General features: G+C 67.1%; 2 protein-coding genes across 4 annotated transcripts in view; one reads left to right on the top strand and one right to left on the bottom strand.

Moving 5' to 3' along the window:
- Nucleotides 1–16,940, bottom strand: part of LOC127035537 (uncharacterized protein K02A2.6-like) — a 122,821-nt gene that overhangs the window by 62,142 nt on the left and 43,739 nt on the right. The gene's annotated exons all lie outside the window — the stretch shown is intronic.
- Nucleotides 1–16,940, top strand: part of COL5A3 (collagen type V alpha 3 chain) — a 44,568-nt gene that overhangs the window by 13,060 nt on the left and 14,568 nt on the right. For 2 of the 3 annotated variants that reach the window (XM_050924803.1, XM_050924801.1), the window contains 22 exons: nucleotides 571–615; nucleotides 888–941; nucleotides 1,462–1,515; nucleotides 1,602–1,655; nucleotides 2,006–2,113; nucleotides 3,260–3,349; nucleotides 3,441–3,494; nucleotides 3,758–3,865; nucleotides 4,202–4,309; nucleotides 4,907–4,960; nucleotides 5,229–5,282; nucleotides 6,221–6,328; nucleotides 7,824–7,877; nucleotides 8,383–8,436; nucleotides 9,159–9,212; nucleotides 9,743–9,796; nucleotides 10,084–10,191; nucleotides 10,515–10,568; nucleotides 10,999–11,052; nucleotides 15,307–15,360; nucleotides 15,779–15,832; nucleotides 16,133–16,240. In XM_050924803.1, the coding sequence (XP_050780760.1) occupies nucleotides 571–615; nucleotides 888–941; nucleotides 1,462–1,515; nucleotides 1,602–1,655; nucleotides 2,006–2,113; nucleotides 3,260–3,349; nucleotides 3,441–3,494; nucleotides 3,758–3,865; nucleotides 4,202–4,309; nucleotides 4,907–4,960; nucleotides 5,229–5,282; nucleotides 6,221–6,328; nucleotides 7,824–7,877; nucleotides 8,383–8,436; nucleotides 9,159–9,212; nucleotides 9,743–9,796; nucleotides 10,084–10,191; nucleotides 10,515–10,568; nucleotides 10,999–11,052; nucleotides 15,307–15,360; nucleotides 15,779–15,832; nucleotides 16,133–16,240 (1,539 nt within the window). The remainder of the gene's footprint in view (nucleotides 1–570; nucleotides 616–887; nucleotides 942–1,461; nucleotides 1,516–1,601; nucleotides 1,656–2,005; nucleotides 2,114–3,259; nucleotides 3,350–3,440; nucleotides 3,495–3,757; nucleotides 3,866–4,201; nucleotides 4,310–4,906; nucleotides 4,961–5,228; nucleotides 5,283–6,220; nucleotides 6,329–7,823; nucleotides 7,878–8,382; nucleotides 8,437–9,158; nucleotides 9,213–9,742; nucleotides 9,797–10,083; nucleotides 10,192–10,514; nucleotides 10,569–10,998; nucleotides 11,053–15,306; nucleotides 15,361–15,778; nucleotides 15,833–16,132; nucleotides 16,241–16,940) is intronic. The other variant, XM_050924802.1, reaches the window with a different exon arrangement.

Here is a 16,940-nt window from a genome sequence, read left to right as displayed (position 1 = left end):
CCCCGCTCTGCCCCCCCAGTCCCTGCCTCGTCCATCCGCTCAACTCACCCCTGCCCAGCACCCTCCCCCAGTGCCCGGTGACCCCCAGCACCCAATGCCGCCTGGTTCCCCCTGGCACCCAGCACCCCCTCAATGCCTGGTGACCCCCAGCGCCCCATCCTCCTCCCCTGGCACCTCTGCCATGCAGCCCGCCCCTGCTCCGCCCCCCCAGTCTCTGTCTCATCCATCCCCTCGACTCACCCCTGCCCAGCGCCATCCCTCTTCCCAGCACCCTCCCCCAGCGCCCGGTGACCCCCAGCACCCAATGTCACCCGGTTCCCCCTGGCACCCAGCACCCCCCCAGTGCCTGGTGACCCCCAGCGCCCCATCCTTCTCCCCTGGCACCTCTGCCATGCATCCCGCCCCCGCTCCGCCCCCCGCCCCACAGTTCCTGCCTCATCCATCCCCTCGACTCACCCCTACCCGGCACGTGTCCCTGTTGCCCGTGCCCCAGCTGGCACGTGCTCTGGCGCAGGGTCCCCGACCCCGAGGGGGAACCTGGGCGCCCTCAGCCTGGTTCTCTGTCCACAGGGCGACGCCAGCCATGACGGGGCCCCTGGAGCTGGGGGGGAGAAGGTGAGTCTGAGCGGGGACCCCACAGGCTGGCCAGTGTCTGTGGGCGTGGGGGGGATCCCCCACCAACCCCCCTTGCCCGGGGGGGGACAGCCACCCAGGGGGCCAGGGCCTCTGTGGGGCTTGGGGCAAGGGGGGATACAGGGGTCCTGGGGGGTTAAGGGGAGGGGACTACAGGGGCCTTGGAGGGCTGTGGGAGAGGGTGGGGGAGGGGAATTGAGGGGGGTCCGGGTGCTGTCCCCCTTGTGCTCACAGCTGTTCTCCTGCTCTCCCAGGGCCCCCAGGGACCACAGGGCCCCAACGGTTTCCGAGGCCCAAAGGGGCCGCCCGTAAGTACAACTCCCCCTCCCCCCGGGGCTGGGAACAAACTCTCCTGGGGGTCCCTCCTGCAGGGTTGGGGTTCAGGGAGAGCCATTATCGGAGGAGCTGCATGGGGCAGCACTGGGGGGATCTGGCCATTTGGTGCGTGGGGTGGCTGGGAGGTGTGTGGGGTGGCCCTGGTGGGGATCTGGCCGGTTAGCGGGTGGGGTGGCCCTGGGAGGGGGGAGGCATGTGGGGCGGCCCTGGAAGGGGGAGGCGTGTGGGGCAGCCCTGGTGAGGATCTGGCCAGTTGGTGTGTGAGATGGCCCTGGGTGAGGGGGAGGTGTGGGGGGCGGCGCTGGGGGGGGATCTGGCCAGTTGGTGCGTGGGGCGGCCCTGGGTGAGGGGGAGGTGTGGGGGGCGGCCCTGGGGGGGGATCTGGCCAGTTGGTGCGTGGGGTGGCCCTGGGTGAGGGGGAGGTGTGGGGGGCGGCGCTGGGGGGGATCTGGCTGGTTGGCACCCACAGCCCCTGACTCTGCACCTTGGCAGGGCCCAGCCGGGAAGGACGGGCTGCCCGGACACCCAGGACAGCGCGGGGAGCCGGTGAGTGCCCCCCACATGCCCCTGTTGCCGTCCCAGTGGGGCCTGGCTGCAGGGGCTGCCCCACACTCACCCCCGTCTCTCCGCAGGGATACCACGGCAAGACCGGCCCCCCCGGCCCCACGGGGGTGGTGGGACCCCAGGTGAGTGAGCCCCACGCCTCCGGCCCTATGCCCACTGTGGCCCTGCACCCTCGGGAGTTGGGCCCGTCTCCCTGTCAGTGGCCTGTGATCCCCCCCCCCACTCTCCATGGGGGGCCATCGCTGGACTGGGGGCACGGCGCAGTCAGCAGCTGGCCAGGCCAGGCCCCCACAGGCCTTGGGGGGTGGCAGGGCTGATGTGGGGTGTCTGCTGCAGGTTCGACCCCCCCCCCTGCCCGGCTGCTGTGGGGGTGGGGGTGGGGCTGCCTCTTCTCTTGCAGGGCCCAGCAAGCCCCCCATTGGATCCAGCCCACCCTGCCCCACCTCACTGTTGCCCCTTCTCTGCCCCTCAGGGTAGCTCGGGCGAGACGGGCCCCATTGGAGAGCGGGGGCATCCGGGCCCCCTGGGCCCCCCTGGGGAGCAGGGGCTGCCAGGGGCTGCCGGCCGGGAAGGGGCCAAGGTAGGTACCATGCTGGGGGAGGGGGAGCAGGGGCTGTGTGCACATGCGCCCCCCAGGTTCCTGCTTGGGCAGCACGGCAAGCAGGCCTGACCAAGGTTCTGGGAGCCCGGACGCCTGGGTTCTCTGCCCGGCTCTGGCAGGGGAGTGGGTGGCTCCAATGCTCTGGAACGGCTCTGTATGAAGCCAGCTAGGTCTGGGGTGGCACAACTCCCCTCAGGGCACCTGTCACCAGGTGTGTGGGGTGGGACGGGCGGGAGGCATGTGGGGTAGGACCAAGGAGGAGCCTTTCTGGTCTGACCTCGGAGCGTCCAGTGTCCCTGCTTGGACCGCACACTTCCCCTTGGTGGGTCGAGCTGGACGGGACCCCTGGGAAGCCAGAGGGCCCTGCCCCCCCACTCCGCAGTCAGCCGTGACTCTCAGCCAGCGTAAATCGGAAGGTTTATCCGTCAGCAGGACCACAGCGTAGAACCGAGTTATTACCGACGTCAGTGACTTTCAGCCAAGTCCTTGGGAGGCCTGGGCCAGACGCTCCAAATACCCCCTTTTCCAGTCCCCCCACGCAGACTGCCAGCCTCCAGCCGCCCCACCTCCGACATCCCCCTTGATGCTCCTCCTCCTTCTCCATGTCTCACTTCCAGGGCAAAAGGTGTCACCTGGTCACACCCACCTCCTGGGTCTCAGGTTACACGGCTGCAAATATCTGGGTAGCCTCACCTGCCCTGAGGGCCTCAGCAAAATCACACCCCCAGTTCCCACCACCTGAGTATTGGTGCAGCACACAGGGAAACTGAGGCACACACAGTATTAGTGTAGGACAATAAGACTCACATGCAACATAACAAGATGAATAAACCCCTCATTTCATCACAGGGCCTGGGGTCAGCTGCTCAGGGCTCCCTGGCAAACGGTCACCTTCTTCCCGCTCTTCTCGTGCCCAGCACCTACTCCAGCCCCCTGTGTTCTGCCTCAGCCTGCTGGGCCCCTTCGCTGCTCCCCGTACGGGCCAGGGGCTCGGCACCCCCAGGCACCTCTGAGGAATTGGGGGCCGTGCCCTGCCCCCTCGGCTCTGGTAGGATGAGGGGCGTTGGCCTGCGGTGGGGATGTGGGAGGGGTCCCCACTCACTGCTAACTGTCTCTGTCCCCTAGGGCGACCCTGGCCCAGCTGGCCTGCCGGGGAAGAGCGGCCCCCCGGGAATCCCTGGCTTTCCTGGTGCCAGGGCCGCGCCCGGCGAGATGGTGAGTGCTGCCTGGGCGGGGGACGGTCAGGGCAGGTGCTGGGATGGGGCACCCACTCTGGTCTAATGGTTCTGTCTTGTCTCCTCCACAGGGTCCGGCTGGCCTGAAGGGCAGAGAGGGGCCTCCCGGGCCCCTGGGCCCCACAGTGAGTAGCTGGCCCCGTGGCCCCATCCCCTCTCCAGGGGAGCCCAGTGCTGGGGTGGGGGCCCAGAGGGGACTTCTGGCGGGAAGGGAAGGGGGTTTGGAGACTCTTGGGGGGCTGGAGCTCTGGGGGGCTGTCGGTGGCAGGGTCAATGGAGTTCTGGGGGGGCTGTCAGGGCAGTGTCTTAGTGGGGTTTGGGGGTGGAGGGACTTCAATGGGGGAATTGGGGGCACAGCACCCCCCAACCAATGTGCAATTCTCCCCAGGGCTCTCCTGGCGAGCGAGGCCCCTCAGGGGCAGCTGGAGGCATCGGGCTGCCAGGCCATGGGGGGGAGCAGGGCCCCTCTGGTCCTGCTGGGGAGAAGGGCGCCCCGGTAAGTGCTGGCTGCTCCTGTCGGGGCTGCCCTTGAACCTTGACACCCCCCGCCCGTGGGGCTCTTGGAGGGGGGCAGTGTGAGTGCGGCAGTGGGGCTGCACCTTTCGGGGGGGGATGGTTTCTGCCCTGTGCGCTGGGGTTGGGGGCGGGGGTCGGTCTGTGCCCCATGAGGTGGGGTGGGGGGAGGGGGTCGGTCTGTGCCCTGTGGGGTGGGCTGGGGGGAGGGGATTGGGCTCTGCCCCGTGGGGTGGGCTGGGGACCCTAGGGGGAGGAGGTTGGTCTGTGTGGCCCCCCACTGACCCTGCTTTTGGTTGCTCCCTTTTCTGCCCCACAGGGCGAGAGGGGCCCGATGGGCCCTGCCGGGCGTGACGGGATCCAGGGGCTCAGGGGCCTGCCAGGCCCAGCCGGACCCCTGGGCCCCGCGGGCGAGGATGGCGACAAGGTAGGTGGGATGGAGCATCGCACCGAGCTGGGGTCTCCAGTGACGGTTCCCCCGGCGATGGGGATGGTTCCCATGGCGATGGCTGGTTTGTGGGGGATGGTTCCCCCAGCAATGGTGGGTCCCCTGGTGACGGTTCCCTGGTGACTGTTCCTGCGGCGATGGTTCCCGTGGCGATGGCTGGTTTGTGGGGGATGGTTCCCCTGGCGATGGCGGGTTCCCTGGTGACGGTTCCCATGGCGATGGTTGGTTTGTGGGGGATGGTTCCCCCAGCGATGGTGGGTCCCCTGGTGACGGTTCCCGTGGCGATGGCTGGTTTGTGGGGGATGGTTCCCCTGGCGATGGCGGGTTCCCTGGTGACGGTTCCCATGGCGATGGTTGGTTTGTGGGGGATGGTTCCCCTGGCGATGGCGGGTTCCCTGGTGACGGTTCCCATGGCGATGGTTGGTTTGTGGGGGATGGTTCCCCCAGCGATGGCTGGTTCCCTGGTGACGGTTCCCGTGGCGATGGCTGGTTTGTGGGGGATGGTTCCCCAGTGATGGTGGGTTCTCTGGCGCGGGATCCTCAGAAGATCTCATCGAGGTCTCTTTGCCTTTGCAGGGGGAGCTGGGGGGTCCCGGACAGAAAGGAAGCAAGGGGGACAAGGGGGAGGCGGTAAGTACTGGGGGCAGCGCTGGGGATCACTGAGGGGCCCTGACTGGGCCCTGCCACCGGGCTCCTCGCACCCAGCTTCGGCGCAGCGTGAGCCGGGGGTGGGACGGGGTCTGAGGAGGAGGCAGATGGAGACAAGGGAGGGGTGTAGTGAAGGGCTCAGAAGGGGCTGGAGATGCTGGGGGGGTGAACAGTGAGGCAGGGAAGAGGGCAGGGGGCTGGTTTAGAGGCTGCTTTTGCCCCAGCTCTAACTCTGTGCTTCCCCCACCAGGGCCCACCGGGACCGACCGGTATCCAGGGACCCATCGGGCACCCCGGCTCCGCGGTGAGTATCTGGGGAGCGCCCAGCTGGCCCCCTGGGCCCCTCAGCCCAGTCACCCCCAAACTGCTTCCCTCGGCCTCCCGCCTGGGAGTCACGCACACCCGCCCCCTGTGCCCCACTAGTGCCCAGGGCCTGTGTCTGACACTCCCGGGAGACCCCTCCTGCCCCAGTGTCCTGCTGCGTGACCCCCCCCCCCGAGCTGCGTGACCCCCCCCAAGCTGCGTGATCCCCAGCTCTGCCCCTCCAGAGCTGCGTGACCCCCCCAAGCTGCATAATCCCCAGCTCTGACCCCCCCGAGCTGTGTGACCTCCCAAGCTGCGTGACCCCCAGCTCTGCCCCCCATGAGCTGCATGACCCCCCCCAGCTGCATGACCCCCAGCTCTGCCCCCTTGAGCTTTGTGACCCACCCCCGAGCTGTGTGACCCCCCCAAACTGCATGATCCCCAGCTCTGCCCCCCCAGAGCTGCATGACCCCCCCCGAGCTGCATGATCCCCAGCTCTGACCCTCCGAGCTGCGTGACCCCCCCCAAGCTGCGTGACCCCCAGCTCTGCCCCCCATGAGCTGCATGACCCCCCCAAGCTGCATGACCCCCAGCTCTGCCCCCCTGAGCTTTGTGACCCACCCCCGAGCTGCATGACCCCCCCAAACTGTGTGATCCCCAGCTCTGCCCCCCTGAGCTTTGTGACCCGCCCCTGAGCTGTGTAACCCCCCCAAACTGCATGATCCCCAGCTCTGACCCCCACGAGCTGCATGACCCCCCCCAAGCTGCGTGACCCCCAGCTCTGCCCCTCATGAGCTGCATGATCCCCCCAAGCTGCATGACCCCCAGCTCTGCCCCCTATGAGCTGCATGACCCCCCCCAAGCTGCGTGACCCCCAGCTCTGCCCCCCAGGAGGTCTCTGCACCTGCAGCGCTGACCCCAACCCCTCTGGCCCTGCAGGGAGTGGACGGAGAGCCCGGCCGCCGCGGGCAGCAGGGGATGTTTGGCCAGAAGGGAGATGAGGGGGCACAGGGATTCCCTGGCTTGAGCGGCCCTGTTGGATTGCAGGTAGGGACGGGCACCGGGGCGCGGGCGGGAGTTAGGCGGGGATGGTGGGGGCTGCGGGTCGGGAGTGAGGGGCACCGGGGCACGGGTGGGAGCTAGGCTGGGCTGGTGGGGGCTGCAGGTCGGGAGTGAGGGGCACCGGCAGTGCTGGTGGGGAGCCCAGGGCTGGGCTAGCAGGGGCTGCAGGTCGGGAGTGAGGAGCACCGGGGTGCAGGTGGGAGCTAGGCTGGGCTGGTGGGGGCTGCAGGCGGGAGTGAGGGGCACCGGGGCGCGGGTGGGAGCTAGGCTGGGCTGGTGGGGGCTGCAGGTCGGGAGTGAGGGGCACCGGGGCGAGGGTGGGAGCCCAGGGCTGGGCTGGTGGGGGCTGCAGGTCGGGAGTGAGAGGCACCGGGGCGAGGGTGGGAGCCCAGGGCTGGGCTGGTGGGGGCTGCAGGTCGGGAGTGAGGGGCACCGGGGCGAGGGTGGGAGCCCAGGGCTGGGCTGGTGGGGGCTGCAGGTCGGGAGTGAGAGGCACCGGGGCGAGGGTGGGAGCCCAGGGCTGGGCTGGTGGGGGCTGCAGGTCGGGAGTGAGAGGCACCGGGGCGAGGGTGGGAGCCCAGGGCTGGGCTAGCAGGGGCTGCGTGTCAGGAGTGAGGGGCACCAGCAGAGCTGGGACGGGGGGGCAGAGCTGGGCTGGCAGGGGCTGCAGGTCGGGAGTGAGGGGCACCGGCAGTGCTGGCGGGGAGCCCAGGGCTGGGCTAGCGGGGGCTGCAGGTCGGGAGTGAGGGGCACCGGGGCGAGGGTGGGACCCCAGGGCTGGGCTGGTGGGAGCTGCAGGTCGGGAGTGTGGGGCACCTGGGTGAAGGTGGGAGCCCAGGGCTGGGCTGGTGGGGGCTGCAGGTCGGGAGTGAGGGGCACCAGGGCGAGGGTGGGAGCCCAGGGCTGGGCTGGTGGGGGCTGCGGGTCAGGAGTGTGGGGCACCGGGGCGAGGGTGGGAGCCCAGGGCTGGGCTGGTGGGGGCTGCAGGTCGGGAGTGAGGGGCTCCAGGGCGAGGGTGGGAGCCCAGGGCTGGGCTGGTGGGGGCTGCGGGTCAGGAGTGTGGGGCACCGGGGCGAGGGTGGGAGCCCAGGGCTGGGCTGGTGGGGGCTGCAGGTCGGGAGTGAGGGGCACCAGGGTGAGGGTGGGAGCCCAGGGCTGGGCTAGCAGGGGCTGCGGGTCAGGAGTGTGGGGCACCGGGGCGAGGGTGGGAGCCCAGGGCTGGGCTGGTGGGGGCTGCGGGTCGGGAGTGAGGGGCACCAGGGCGAGGGTGGGAGCCCAGGGCTGGGCTGGTGGGGGCTGCAGGCGGGAGTGAGGGGCACCGGCAGAGCTGGGGGGAGCCCAGGGCTGGTCTGGCAGGGGCTGCGGGTTGATGCCAGCAGAGCAGTTTGGGGACAGGCCTGTGAGCTAGGGGGGCTCTTGTCCCAGGAGGGGTCAGGCAGCCCCTACGCCCTCAGTTAACCCCCGGTGTGGTTCTCTGCAGGGCATGCCGGGCCCGCAGGGAGAGAAGGGTGAGAGCGGAGATGTCGGCCCCATGGTATGAGCTCCCCCAACCCCTCAGCTCCCCCTTGCCCCCCTTGCCGCCTCCTCCTCTTAGCTCCCATAAGAACATAAGAGCGGCCAGACTGGGTCAGACCCAGGGTCCATCCAGACCAGGATCCTGTCTGACAGTGGCCAGAGCCAGGTGCCCCCAAGGGAATGAACAGATCAGGGAATCATCCAGTGACCCATCCCCTGTCGCCCATTCCCAGCTGCTGGCAAACAGAGGCTAGGGACACCCTCCCTGCCCAGCCTGGCTAATAGCCATTGATGGGCCTACCCTCCATGAACTTACCTAGCTCTTTTTGAACCCTGTTATAGTCTTGGCCTTCACAACATCCTCTGGCAAGGAGTTCCACAGGTTGAGTGTGCATTGTATGAAGACCTCCCCCTGCCCCTCCGCCTCCCCTCAGATCCCCCTCCTGCCCCTCCCCGAGTGACTGTGCCCGTCGGGTGCCCCCTACTCCCTGGCTCTAAATGCCTGTCCTTTCCCTTCTCTGCAGGGCCCCCCCGGGGCTGCGGGGCCACGTGGGGCGCAGGGACCTGCCGGTGGCGAAGTGAGTTCTCTGTCCATTCCTGGGGGGGGGAGGGGGCTGCCGCCTGCCATGGGGCAGGGAGGGGGGGATTTTAGGGGCAGGGGGTCTCTGGGGGGCAGAGACTGCTGTGGTGCAGACACAGCGAGCCCCACTCCCTGGGAGGGCACAGTCCCTGTGGGAAGAAAGAGTTTGTGATGATGAGTTTGTAGTTGCCAAATAGTCCAGAGGTTCTAGTCCCATGTCCGTGTTCGGGGGGCTCCAGTCAGTGACTGGGGATCTCAATCCTTGTGGCTTAAGGTTTCCCCCTCTTGGAACCCAGAGCAGCTTGGAGATGGAGCAGGATCGTGGCCCAGGGTTTTTATACATTTCCAGCAGCCTTTGGACCTGAGAAAACAATCGGCTTCACTCTCCTTCTCCCAACCAGCCTGGCAATTAGCCCAGGGGAATTTACCCATTAAAGGGTTCAGATGCAGGTTACCCCACCCTGCAGAGAGACACAGAGACAGTAACACTGTTTCCCTCAAGTGTCTTCCTAAAATCAGAGCCCTGGCGATAGACGAGACTTCTCGCTGCCACCCCAGGCCCTGAGCACCCAGCTCCCTTCTGCCTCTGACGCTGTGGCTGCATTTCCCAGCTCGGCCCCTTTACAAACTGACCCGTCTCTAAAGCTCGGCCCGGGGCAGGTCAGGGGGTGAGTTCATTCACTTTCTGGCCCTGTGTCACCCCCCATCCCCTGTCCCTAGGGCCCCCAGGGGATGCCAGGTGGAACGGGTCAGCCGGGCGCCGTCGGGGACAAGGTGAGTGTGTGGGGGGGACACGAACTGATGCTGGGTCCCCCCAACCCAGCTGGGATGGGTGCATGGGAACCTTCCGCCCCCCAGAGCCAGATACGTGACCCGTCCCAGCAATGTCCCTGCACACCCCCCTCCCCTGTGCCAGCCCCCTCCCTAGGGCCCCATCCCTAGGGCCCCATCCCAGCCCCCCTCCTCGGGACAGGGCCCCCTCCCCCAGCCCAGCCCTCTACCCTGTCCAGATCTGGTCTCTCCAGGGCAGTTCTGCAGAGTGAACCCTGCAGTGGGGCCACAGCCCCCTTCCCCTCTCCTCCCCGAAGGAAAATGAACACTCGGGGAGGGGGTAGTACAGTGCAAGTGGGGAAACTGAGTCACTCATAGTTTCCATATAAATTTTACAGAAATCCCCCCCTTCTCTTTTCTGCCTCCCCGGCCTTGCCCTCTGGGTCCCCCGGCCTGGCGGGGCTGGGCCCATCACCTGGGCCAGGCGGGGGGGCAGAGCGCGGGGCTCACTCTGCTCTTCTCTCCTTGCGCAGGGGGAGCCGGGCGAGGCGGGAGACCCTGGGGCCCCAGGGGAGCCGGGCCGGCCGGTAAGTTCTGGGGCACACGCAGCGGGGACCAGGGACCGGGGCCTGCTGGCAGCGTGCTGAGGGGTCTGGGGGCTGGAAGCGAATTGAGGGTGCCCGGCCCTGCCCTGTGGGAGCCCAGCCCAGCCCAGCACCTTCCTGCAGCAGCTCGGCCCACGGGTTAACGCCTCTCCTGTGTCCACCGGCCCCACGCGGGGGCCACCATGGAGCGGGGGAAGCAGGGCCGGTGGGCAAACTCCATGGGACGCTGCCCCCCCAGTGCCAGCCCTGACACCCGTGTCTCCCTGCAGGGCACGAATGGGGAGCAGGGAGAGAAAGGGGATTCCGGGCTGTCAGGCGCCGCTGGGGCCCCAGGCAAGAGGGGCCCCCCAGGAGAGGACGGAGCCAAAGGCAACCTGGTGAGTGCAGCAGGGCTGGGGGGGCACTGCATGGGGAGGCATTGCATGGGGCCAGCGGGGGGGGTCAAAGCATGGGGGGCACTGCAAGGGGTTAGCGGGGGGGGCACCGCATAGGGCCAGCGGGCTGGGGGTACTTTGTTGGGCCAGGAATAAGGGGAACGGGGGCGTGACTTCACTGCTGACACCTGCCCTCACCCTGCACCCCTCACCCAGTCCCCCTCCCAACCCGCCCAGCCCCCAGTTGCCCCCACGCCCCTGGTGTCCAGGCCTTGGGGGGGTCTCTCGGGCTCTGCCTCTGGCTCACAGACCGTTTCTCCCTGCAGGGCCCCATCGGCTTCCCTGGCGACCCAGGCCCCCCTGGAGACCCCGGGGTGCCGGTGAGTACCCCTGCACGCCGCACATGGCTTCAGCCCATCCTGACAGGCCCAGGCCCCCTGTGTCCCCCCAGACTGTGCCTGCAGATGGCGACCTGGGCACCCGGCCCCTGTGGCCCAGCTGTGCTGCCCCACGTGAGGGGGGCAGGGGAGTTCAAGGGGCTGCCCCAGCACGTGACAGCATCAGCCCAGTCCAGCCAGGCCCTGGGGGGCGGGGTCTGTCCAGGACTCCTGGGTTCTATCCCCAGCTCTGGGAGGGGAGTGGGGGCTAGTGGCTGGGGTGGGGTGGGGGGGCTGGAGTCAGAACTCCTGGGTCCTCTCCTTGACTCTGTTCCCAGGACGAGGGCAGTGCTGAGCCTGGGGCAGGTCCTTGGTTGCCAGTGGGGGGGTGACTCTGGCTGGGGCAGGGCACTAAACCATCCCATGTGCGCAGGGCCTGGATGGAGCCCCTGGGGAGAAGGGTGACGGTGGGGACCCCGGCATCCCGGTGAGTAATGGCAGCAATGGGGGGCGGGCCCACGCTGTGTGGGCACCATCTCCTACCATGGGCTGGGAGCAGCACCCAGAGCCCCTGAGGGAGAGGCCCCGGGCCCCCTAACAGAGGGGTCAACAAGTGATTGGGGGATGGTGTCACAGATCCACAGCTCTGCCCTGAGCCCCGGCTTTCCAGCCCCCTGACAGGAGCCCCTCGGCCTGCCAGAGCCCCCAGGGGACCCGCTCTTCCCGCAGGCCTGGCCACGCACCTCACCACCTCCGAGGCTGAGCCTCTGGGCTCCAGTCCTCCTGCTGCCCGCCCTGAGCTCTGCCCCATGGGTCCAGCCGAGCCTGACGCCGGACCCAGCGCTGGCCCCTCTGCAGGGACCAACGCGGCTCAGCCAGGACTGGCAGTGACCCCTGGCCGCGTTCCCCAAGCAGAGACAGGCTCCTTAGCCCCCGGCCCTGGGACGGCCCCCGGTTGGCGCTGAGCAGCGAAGGCCCCGGCTCTCGGCTCCGAATGGTCCTGGGAGGAATCCCCCTCAGTGCCCCAGCGAGGGTGATGCTCCCTCTCACTGGGGTCAGGCCCCCAACCCCGCCGCCTCCTGGGACCGCACCTCTGAGCCTTCAGCAGCCCAGCTCTACCCGCTGGCTTGTCTAGGAGGGACGCACACAGGCTGGCTGCTGGGGTGGGGAGCAGGGAAGATAAAACACGTGTACGTTTGGGACTTGAATTGTGTCGAGCATCTCAGCTGTAGCTCTGCCTGTGCGAGGCCGGACCTTGTGCTGTTTGCGAGGCCAGGGCGGAGAGCAGGTAAAGGAAAGAGAAACCCAGCCACATCCGCAGGGACAAACCAGGGCAGGGGAGGCTGGGTGAGTGGGGCCAGCCGGGGGCTGAAGGTTGGGTGACTTCTTAGCCCTGGTATTGAGCCCGCTCCATCCTGTCCTGTCCGGGTCCCTGCGCCAGCCAGCCTGAAGGACACAAACCAGTCACCTGCCCACGGTCACCCAGCCCCCTGTCCCCACCCTGCCATGGACCACCACGTCTTGGAGTTTCTTTGTGTTCAGGATGAACGTCAGCTGCCCCTAGGGCGAGATCCAGGAGCCATGGTGGAGAGTTCGCTGAAAACGTCCACGCAGTGCGCAGCATCAGGCACAGACACGAGCAGGGTGTTGGGAACTGTTAGCAGAGGGACAGATAATAAGACAGAAAATATCCTATTGCCTCTATATAAACCCACGGGATGCCCACACCTCGAATACTGCGGGCAGATCTGGTCGCCCCAGTATGGATCAGCTTCTGTATGAGGAGAGATTAAAATGACTGAGACTGTTCAGCTTGGAAGAGAGACGATTGAGGGGGGGTATGATGGAGGTCTATAAATTCATGTCTGGGGTGGAGAAGGTAAATAGGAAAGTGTTGTTTACTCCTCATAACACAAGAACCAGAGGCCTCCACATGAAATTAATAGGCAGTGGGTTTAAAACAAACAAAAGGAAGTATTTCTTCACACAACGTGCAGTCAACCTGTGGAACTCACTGCCAGAGGATATTGTTGTCACAGACTCACAGATCATGCCCACTCTTGGCCCTGTGCGGTCTGTGGGGTGTACCTCTTTCAGAGCGACAGCCCTTCTCGGGGGTCCACTCTCCCTCGGGGTCAGGCCCCTCCACCTCCTGGAGCCGCCCCTCTCTGAGCCTCAGCACGTCTGTCTCTGCCGTGGGCCCCCCCAGGGAGTCCCCTCGCTCTGCACCCTGGGGCCTGCACCCCCCAAAGGGGACTCCCCTCCCACCCTGTTCTCTAGCCTGGAGCGACTCTCAGCCAGTGTAACACAGGAGGGTTTATTGAGAGTTGAACCCAGCACAGGAAACTCTCCAGCCTCAGGCCTGGCCTCCCTCAGCCCAGCACATCCCAGTTCCCCTGCAGCCAGGGGGGCTCTGCCTGCTCCCCCTCCAGACCCGAGCCCCCCTGCTTCCCAGCTCGGCATCTGAGATCCCCGGCCCCAAGCCCCCTCTGTCCATTGTCTCCTCTCCAAGTAAACAGGGTCGTAAACAGGCAGGCCTGGGTCTCTCCTCCTCTCAGCTCTCCTCTGGCCCCTCTGGCTGGAACCGGCTGGTCAGGTCACCGGGGTCCTCTCCCCACAGCCCATTGTTCTGTGTCACACAGTGTGGGGGAGTCCGGCCCTGCACCCCTCTTCCTGGGACCCACAGTGACTCTCAGCCAGCCAGTAAAACAGAAGGTTTATTGGACAACAGGAACACAGGTTACAGCAGAGCTTGCAGGCACAGTCAGGACCCCTCCACCGAGTCCTTCTGGGCTTTCAGGGTGCTGGGATCCTAGCTAGGATATCCTGAATTCCGCCCACACAGCCCCAAGCCCAAACTCAAACTGCTTCCCTCCTGCCACTCCCTTCCTTTGTCCCCTTCCCGGGCAAAGGTGTTTGACCTTTCCCCTCCCTTGCCTAGCTCAGGTTACAGCCCTGGCATCGTCCATCCCCTAGAGTCCTCCCCTGCTCTCCCATTCCTCACACAGACAGCCCCTACCCCATCACATCCTGCCACTGGCCAGAACCGGCTGCGACTCCTGAGCTGGGTCCTTGGGTCTCCAGGTCACCAGTCGCTGGGGTCTCCATCCTCCAGGCCATCGGCCGGGGTCCCGAGTTCCCTTTCCAGTCCTCTATACTAACAAACTCCCTCTCCCCTCCCCTCGTTAAACCAGTAACCCCCGGGGACACTGAGTCCCACTCCCTCTGCATCCAACCCACTGGAAAACCAAGGAAAACACAGGAAAATCCCCCACTTCATCACAGTTGTGAAGGCCAAGACTATATCAGGGTTCAAAGAAGAACTAGATAAGCTCATGGAGGACAGGTCCATCAATGGCTATTAGCCAGGCTGGGCAGGGCTGATGCCTCTGTTTGCCACAGTCTGGGAATGGGCGACGGGATGGGTCACTGGATGATTCCCTGTTCTGTTCACTCCCTCTGGGGCACCTGGCATTGGCCACTGTCGGCAGACAGGACACTGGGCTGGATGGACCCTGGGTCTTCCCTGGTCTGGCCGTTCTGACGTTCTGAAGGAGCCGAGTTGTATCTGGCTCTCAGCTGTCGTCAGCAATGGGTTCGGTGGCCGGGTAGCTTGCTGGCCGTTAGGGAATGGCTGCAAGAGGCTGGTTGTGATGGCCGAGGGCAGGTGTTTTCTGTAGCTGATGAAATAAGGATCTGTTGAGAGATGCCCTTAGCCTCTCCGACGCGGCTCGAACAGACGGCTCCTGTCGTAGGCGCTGGATTCAGGCAGGAGGTTGATAAATTGGAGGGGGTCGGAGAAGCTGCCTTAGAGCGAGAGATGCCAAGAGCTCGATGTGTTTGTGACACCAAGACGGCCAGGCTGGGGCACCTGGCTCTGGCAGGGCCAGTCCAGAGCCTCGGGGCCGTGTGCAGAACAGGATCTGCCTGGGTGGCCCAAGCCTGGTGGCCCAGCCGCTGATGCAGCTGAACAGCAGGGTGAGGGGTGATGATCAGCGCCGGGTCGGGGGGTATTTACATGGGGCTCCCCCGCTGGACACACTCCAGGCTGGCAGGGCAGCCAGACATTCAGGCTGCGAATGGGACTGTTACCCAGGAGCGTGATTAGCCACTGGGCCCGTCCCAGGGGCTGGGCGGCTCCTCTGGTGCTGGCAACGGTTCAGTCCACCTGGGTGGCTACAGGTCTCTGGCCGGGCTGGAGTCAGACGAGATGGACCCAGCCTCTCACCTGTCGTCCTGCCCAGCACCCCTAACAGAGAGACCTCTGGGCGATGGGGGGGACCTCTGGGTGCCTGGCACCCCTAACAGAGAGACCCCTGGGCGATGGGGGGGGACCTCTGGGTGCCTGGCACCCCTAACAGAGAGACCTCTGGGCGATGGGGGGACCTCTGGGTGCCTGGCACCCCTAACAGAGAGACCTCTGGGCGATGGGGGGACCTCTGGGTGCCTGGCACCCCTAACAGAGAGACCCCTGGGCAATGGGGGGGACCTCTGGGTGCCTGGCACCCCTAACAGAGACCTCTTGGCGTTGGGGGGGACCTCTGGGTGCCTGGCACCCCTAACAGAGAGACCCCTGGACGATGGGGGGGACTTCTGGGTGCCCAGCACCCCAACACAGAGACCCCTGGGTGATGGGGAGGACCTCTGGGTGCCTGGCACCCCTAACACAGAGACCCCTGGGAGTGGGGGGGCCCCTACTGCCAGCCCCGAGGCTCCTACTGACCGCGTGGTTTGTGTGCAGGGCCCAGCAGGCGCTTCTGGAGAACCGGGTCCCCCTGGTCCCCCAGGGAAGAGAGTGAGTAGGGGCTGCCAGTGGGGTCACGGCTCTTGGGGGAGGGGCCCCATGGGGTCAGAGATCTGGGGGGAGAGGCCCAGTGGGGTCAGGGATTGGGGAACAGGCTAATGGGGTCAGGATCAGGTGGGAGGGGCCCAGTGGGGTCAGGGATTGGAGAACAGGCTAATGGGGTCAGGATCTGGTGGGGAGGGGCCCAGTGGGGTCAGGATCAGGTGGGAGGGGCCCAGTGGGGTTAGGGATTGGGGGACAGGCTAATGGGGTCAGGATTGGGGGGAGAGGCCCATTGGGATCAGGGAGGAGGGGATTGGGGGAGGGCCCCAATGGGGTCGGGGTGGGGTGATTGGGGGACAGGCTAATGGGGTCAGGGGTGGGGGCTGCACAGGAGTGGGGGTGACTCACTCCCCCTCTCTCTCTGCAGGGTGCGGTGGGGCCAGCCGGGCGAGAGGGTCGGCCGGGCGAGAAGGGTGCCAAGGTAAGGGGACCCCTCCAGCCCCCCAGCACTTCGTGGGTGCTGCCAGGCCTTGTCCTTCCCCCCCACCCCCGGGAGAGTGGAGCTGCCTCTGGGGCCGGGTCAGCCCCTGTTTGTGCTGAGCTGGCAGCCAGGGGCCTGGGTGGGCGGTCTGGGGGTCTGTGTGCTTGGGACACCTGCCCCTGGGGCTGGGCTGAGACCCCCACAACTCGATTCACACACACACCCCCGCCCGGGGGGCAGTGAGACGGGGATCCTGCCTGGTGCCCGGGCTCTGACGTGGCCCTTTCTCCCCCTACCCAGGGCAAGCCTGGCACAGAGGGGCCCCCCGGGAAGATGGGCCCCGTGGGGGTGCAGGGCCCCCCTGGCCGGCCTGGCTCAGAAGGTCTGCGTGGGATCCCCGGTGCAGCCGTGAGTGCCAACCTGGGTGGGGCACGATGGAGGGTGGGTGGGGCAGGGCAGGTGAGTGAGGGGGGGCAGGGGGCTGGGCGGGTGGGGTGAGTGAAGGGGTGGGCAGCTGGGCGGGTGGCAGGGGGCTGGGCAGGTGGGGCTAAGTGAGGGGTGCGGGGCAACTGGGCGGGTGGGGTGAGTGAGAGGGCAGCTGGGCAGGGGGCCTGGGCGGGTAGGGTGAGTGAAGGGGCAGCTGGGCGGGTGGCAGGGGGCTGGGCGGGTGGGGGTAAGTGAGGGGGCGGGGGCAGCTGGGTGGGTGGCAGGGGGCTGGGCAGGTGGGGTGAGTGAGGGGGCGGGTGGCAGGGGGCTGGGCAGGTGGGGGTGAGTGAGGGGGCGGGTGGCGGGTGGCAGGGGGCTGGGCGGGTGGGGGTGAGTGAGGGGGCGGGTGGCAGGGAGCTGGGCGGGTGGGGGTGAGTGAGGGGGCGGGTGGGTGGGTGGCAGGGGGTTGGGTGGGTGGGGGTGAGTGAGGGGACGGGTGGGCGGGTGGCAGGGAGCTGGGCGGGTGGGGGTGAGTGAGGGGGCGGGTGGCAGGGGGCTGGGTGGGTGGGAGTGAGTGAGGGGACGGGTGGGCGGGTGGCAGGGAGCTGGGCGGGTGGGGTGATTGAGGGGGCGGGTGGCAGGGGGCTGGGCAGGTGGGGGTGAGTGAGGGGGCGGGTGGCAG

Source organism: Gopherus flavomarginatus, chromosome 16 (assembly GCF_025201925.1).
Source record: "Gopherus flavomarginatus isolate rGopFla2 chromosome 16, rGopFla2.mat.asm, whole genome shotgun sequence".
Lineage (NCBI taxonomy): Eukaryota > Metazoa > Chordata > Testudines > Testudinidae > Gopherus > Gopherus flavomarginatus.
This window is presented reverse-complemented; position numbering and strand designations above follow the sequence as displayed.